Source organism: Ananas comosus, unplaced genomic scaffold, assembly GCF_001540865.1.
Source record: "Ananas comosus cultivar F153 unplaced genomic scaffold, ASM154086v1, whole genome shotgun sequence".
Classification (NCBI taxonomy): Eukaryota; Viridiplantae; Streptophyta; class Magnoliopsida; order Poales; family Bromeliaceae; genus Ananas; species Ananas comosus.
The window spans coordinates 27,477-32,948 of NW_017890510.1; the positions used below are offsets into that span (position 1 = coordinate 27,477).

Here is a 5,472-nt window from a genome sequence, read left to right on the forward strand (position 1 = left end):
AAGGAAATTGAGCAGTTGAATTTGGAAGTTGTAGCTCCTGACACGCCTTGGAGATTTATGTCATTGGTGGTGCGACCTACCCTGATCGATCGAATTAAAGAAAAGCAAGCTCAAGATGAATTCCTGCAAAAGATTCGAGCAAAGATCACTGCTGATCATGTTAGTGATTTCCGAGTGGATGATCAGGGACTGTTAAGATTTTGTGATAGGCCTTGTGTGCCAGCAGATCCAGATATTAAAGAGGAGATTTTAAAAGAAGCACATCGGGCGCCATATACTTTGCACCCTGGAAGTACGAAAATGTATAAAGATTTGAAGTTAACTTACTGGTGGCGTGGAATGAAAAAGAAAGTTGCGGACTTTGTGGCTAAATGCTTAACCTGTAAACAGGTTAAAGCGGAACATCGACTTCCTCCAGGGAAACTTCAAAGCTTACCCATACCAGTGTGGAAATGGGAGAGGATTACAATAGATTNTGACACGAGTGGAGGCCTCCGTAGCCTTATCGGAGCCCAGCGGCCTTGTCTCCCTTGTTAGGACTTGTCACATGTTTTGTTGTTTTTGAGACGAATGGCCGATCCCCTCTCGATCCCGACCGGCCGTCGCCGGCCTTCCGCCCGCGAGGCCGGCCCCTGCTCGCGCCTTCCAGCCTCCCCAGGCCTCATCCACGACCGGCCGCCGCCTTCCGCCGGTCACCGCGCCGCCGTGTCTAGTTGGGTGCTGAACGAGAGCCCAAGTAACCAAAGGGCCGCCGTGCCGCCGCCGGCCTCCTCCAACCCCACTGCAGCTAGGCAGCGGCCTCCGGCTCCCTTAGTACTACGTGGGGAGGCACCCGCCGCCGCAGTACGTCACCGGCTCCACCGAGCCGGTGCCGGGCGTGCCCAGACCCGCCGGCGTCCTACCTCCTCGCCGCCGGCCGCCAGGTGCACCTACCGGCCCTACCGCTCGCCGCCGCTCGCCCTCCAGCGGCCTCCGGCACCCTCCTGCGCGCCGACCGCCCCTTTGCCGCCACCGCGCGCCTCCGTCCCTAGTGGGTCCGAGCTGGACCCACTAACGGCGACCGGCGTCCCTCGAGCCCGTCGAGGCCGCCCCGCGCCCCTGCCGCCTCCGGCCGCCCCTGACGCGGCCCTTACCCAGAGCCGGCTCCCTTTCCGAAGGATCCCACAGAACCTGTAAGAGACTACAGCTTCCGGCTCCCTCACCACCGTTCCACCTCCTTTCTCCAACTAGTTCGTTAAGGCCGCCGGCTCCTTCGAGCGTCCGCCGGCCCCACGCGCGTGACGATCCCGTACCTGGACATCTACCGCCGATCCCGTGTCTACCCCCCGACCCAGCTCATCTAGATCCCAAAGCACGAATCTTTGGGATCTACGTGTGATATATGTATCACGTTAAAGCGTGTTTTCAGGTGGCTTCGAAACATAAAGAATTGTTCAAGAAGTATCACCCATTGATAGCGCATAAGCGTGGAGGTGTAAGCTAGAGCACGCTAAGCCAGGTATTTTATATCCCTGAAAACGCTTCAAAGGCTAAACGGTGTTAGCTGGGGAAAGGCTTGTAGTACGTTATAGGCCGTTAGGCAAGTAGCCTAAAGGCTTGCCTAACATGGTAGCGCAAATCGTGCTGCTTCCGTTACTTTGATCCTAGAAAGAAACAGGCTAAACCAGAGGCTAAGCAGTGCCTTGGTTGTGAGAAACTAAGGTGGTATATTGATGAATATACTTTTATACATTAAAGTTAGTTTGGGGAAAAAGAACTGTAGGCACATAGTCTTGGGTTAAGATAGTCACGGTAACCCAGGTCTTACCAGCTCGGCAAGCTTTGTTCGATAACCTCACGATACTAGCCTGAGGTTATGCGCGGTCTTCGGTTGAGATGAGGCACCGAAGTGGCTTTTTTGGGCCAATGATAAGTGAAATTCACTTTTGATTATTAGCGCACTGAAGAGGTAAAATTGAGCAAAAGAGGACTTTGAACTGCTCACGAATACATTAATTTAATGTATGTATTTGTAGCAGTTGTCTCTCAAATCAACGTGACGGTTTTAGAGTCAGGAATGTACTTTAGAACCTTGTTCACGCTCTAGAGCTTCCCTACTAGAATTGTCTTCGACGATTATTTTCCCATTTTTATAGTGTATCGTTAGCCCCACTATTAACCTTGTTCTTTTCATATAAGAAACTTGAAGGTATAACCTTTTAGGAAAACAACGCGGTATTAAACCTAAATTACGTGTAACTCTTCTTATATAAACTATTATATGTACCCTGTGAATACTTATAGTTCCCTTTTTGCTTCGTGTGTTACTTTAGAGCAGAGTTAAACGTTCATTACTTATAATCTGATCTTAATGAAGGTTAAGCTTTTTTCCTATTCAAACAAGAAGGTCGACGTAGAATGTGTAATAGCGGTTTACTCTTCGTGTGTAAAACAGAAAAAGAATTCGTTAATTCTCAAGGTCTACCGAAGAGGAGTTTATATAGAGTAACACATTTAGAATTTCTTGTATTTTAAAAACCTAACTTTTCAGTACTAACAGTATAATACGACGTTGCGTATGAAGGAGAACGAGATGCACCAGATGAAGGATTTCTTCAAATACTTGGTGAATAACTCAATAGAAATAAAAAGTGACACCATCCAAGATTCTGTGATTTCCATCTACTAAACCTAGTTTATCTTCGAGTTTAAAGTTATTGAGAAACATTTAATCTCTCTTAAAAAGGGGGAAGTAAAAAGCTATAATACAACGTAAACGGTTAAGTAGATCGTTTACTTCGATTCTAACCTCTTGGTTCGGTTATATCCAGTTACATGATATATCTCGCCGTGAACATATGAGATTTTCCCAAATATGCATTATCTCGAACAGGTCTTCCAAGTTAACGTCTTCCCGTGTAACGTTTACTTACATACTGGAAAACAAGATCTATAGAAGTACCGTAACTCTGTTTTAAATTAGCAGTACTCGCCTTAATACAAACATCTCTATCGTGTAGACTACTTCCAAATAGATAAAAAGAGTTAAACCCTTTCGTGATCCTCGGCCATGATATATACTAAACCTACGTTTGCTCAAGCTCGTTCGTGTTGAAATATAAAATTTCTTAATAGTACTTCAAGTTGGTAAATATCTCAAATATTAAAGTAACAAGTAACTGTAATAGGAAAAAAGAAAAAAAAGTAAAAAATATATGTATTATTCAATTAAATAGAACAATACGTCTCTCATAAGTGTTTGAGTATCATCATCTCCTAATCTTAACACACTATTTTTAAAATAACTCACCAAATGTTAGTTCCATGATCTATCCAGATCCAAGGGCTAGTACGTAAGACGTAATGTCTAAACACGTGTCGAACAGATCATATCTATCCACTAACCTAATACGGCCACCTGAACAACCACAACTCCGTTTACTTTCCCAAACTGGATCACGATCCACACATAACCGAGAGCTTCATAATACGTTGGTAGCTAACGCTTTCATTCCACTATTCAAAAGCACTCGAACCCATTCTCCTCAAATGGATGACACCCACATTCTCGAGTGAGAAACGGTACTAACACTGGTGTAGTGCACGTTTTTTCAACTAGTTATCACCAACACACCGAATAAATCGCTGCCACCACCTCTCAACATTCCTCTAAAGTCACGAGCCCCTGTAGGGACACCAGGCTTTCAAAAGCTTACATAAAGGATATCTCAACAGTCTTTATGACGGCCTAACCCTCTAGCTCCAGTACTATCGCAACCAAGGATCCTGGTGTGGTTAAAGCTTCCGGGATATGTCTTATCGTAACCGGCTCAACTTCGTTGTTTTCCGAATCAACGTTCTAGAAGAGCTATTCCCGAAGTAATTTGGTTCACACAGCGGAACCCCTCGGGGTCATGACAAACACTTCTTCTTCCTACCTAGCGAAGCCGAGATACACCTAATAGCTCTCGACTTGTTTCAGTACTAGTTCTTGTTCATGGGCAACGGGACGTAATTACTGAACAAACTGGTTAACGTTCCCAGAGCCTACATAAGTTTCTAACTAGAAGTCAGCCTCATAGTGATCAACTTCTAGTTCGGCTTACTACAAGTATTTTGACACAAAGCATGCACCATACCTGTAATACTTAAATGCCAATACGACAAGCCCGAATGTTTACGGGGACGTCGTAAGTACCTAAATTACTTGACACAGAAGTTGAGAAAAAATTTGATCAAATAACACCATAAGTATCTATTGTATAACCAGATGAAGGCTTCACTACTTCTTATACATCTTGTAAACTCTTAACATGATGTTCAGGAAGCTCTCCTCTTTCAGATACGATTCAACTTCTTCACGCTGAAAACCGAAGCAATCCAGCAGAAGAATCCAGTACACTATAGACTTCCACCTTATAAACAGCTGGGCCCCTTTCACCTCCGTTAATTCCTAATCGGAACGGGCTACTTGCAGTATCTTCAAACTTCGAAAGAACCAGAACACCCGATAATATCCGCCAAGCACCTTCCTAAAAGTTTCTAGTGGTAAGGTGATTGTGCGGAGTGTGTATTTCCCCGATTCAAACAAACCTCGTCGCTCATACTAACTTCGAAGCTCCTCAACTTTCTTTCCAACTGTTGCCGAGAACAAGAGCGGGATGGTCAAGACCCCCTCGCAAAACACCACATATCACTACGTAGTGTTGTACCAGAATCCACACATAACTACGTTGCATCTGTTCAGTAACGGATATGAAGGGCAGTCAACTTCTTGATGTTCTTTTTAATGGGGTGGGTACTGGATCTCGATCGTCAACAACAGAAACGTGAATTCAACACCTCTGTAATGGACATACCACTTATAACGCTGTATATATGTCTAGTATTCTCAGAATTCATAAATAAATGTATCTTCCTCGACTTAAATTCTGTCGCGTCTACCGATCTCGAAAATTTCCTAATACTATACTGGTAAGACATGGTGGGCCTCTTTCGTTTACACCATCGTCTACACGAACCGTCTTTTAGTCACTTCTTAGAGCGTTGCTACTAATGTTCGGTCGGTGGCAATGAACTTCTTTACGCTACTGAGTTGAATCTCCAACACCGAGGCCTGCGGGGATAGTATGAATGATGGAATCAACAAGTTGGTTGGAACAACCTCTCCTAATTTCTAGCTGTTAGAAAACTAGGCATAGAGGTTTTCTACGCTGCAACTCCCACCCGCACAACCATTAAAATCGTAACCGCGACTACCGTGTGAAGCTAAAGCTCTGGTTGATATATACACACGGTTCACTACCCCCTTAAGCCCCTCTATAAAATACTCTTCACGTAGTTAGATGGATATCGTAAGTAGGCCCACCATGGTTCTACATATTCCTGAATTTCTACGCAATGACCACTGGACCCTACTTTTTCCTATAACCTGTGATGCAACGGGTCACGGAACACACGGTTGTTCAATTCTGCCTCGTGGCTGAAGGTCGT

At 44.9% G+C, this 5,472-nt stretch overlaps 1 protein-coding gene across 1 annotated transcript; it reads left to right on the plus strand.

Annotated features, from left to right (window-relative positions):
- The first annotated feature begins 570 nt into the window (after nucleotides 1–570).
- Nucleotides 571–1,176, plus strand: LOC109703757 (lysine-rich arabinogalactan protein 19-like). Its single transcript, XM_020224473.1, has one exon. It carries the CDS (start codon nucleotides 571–573, stop codon nucleotides 1,174–1,176), a length of 606 nt encoding a protein of 201 aa, XP_020080062.1.
- The last annotated feature ends 4,296 nt before the right edge of the window (nucleotides 1,177–5,472 follow it).

What these genes read in the sequence shown, in the direction of transcription:
- LOC109703757 (XM_020224473.1), top strand. Translation starts at nt 571, where the DNA reads ATGGCCGATCCCCTCTCGATCCCGACCGGCCGTCGCCGGCCTTCCGCC.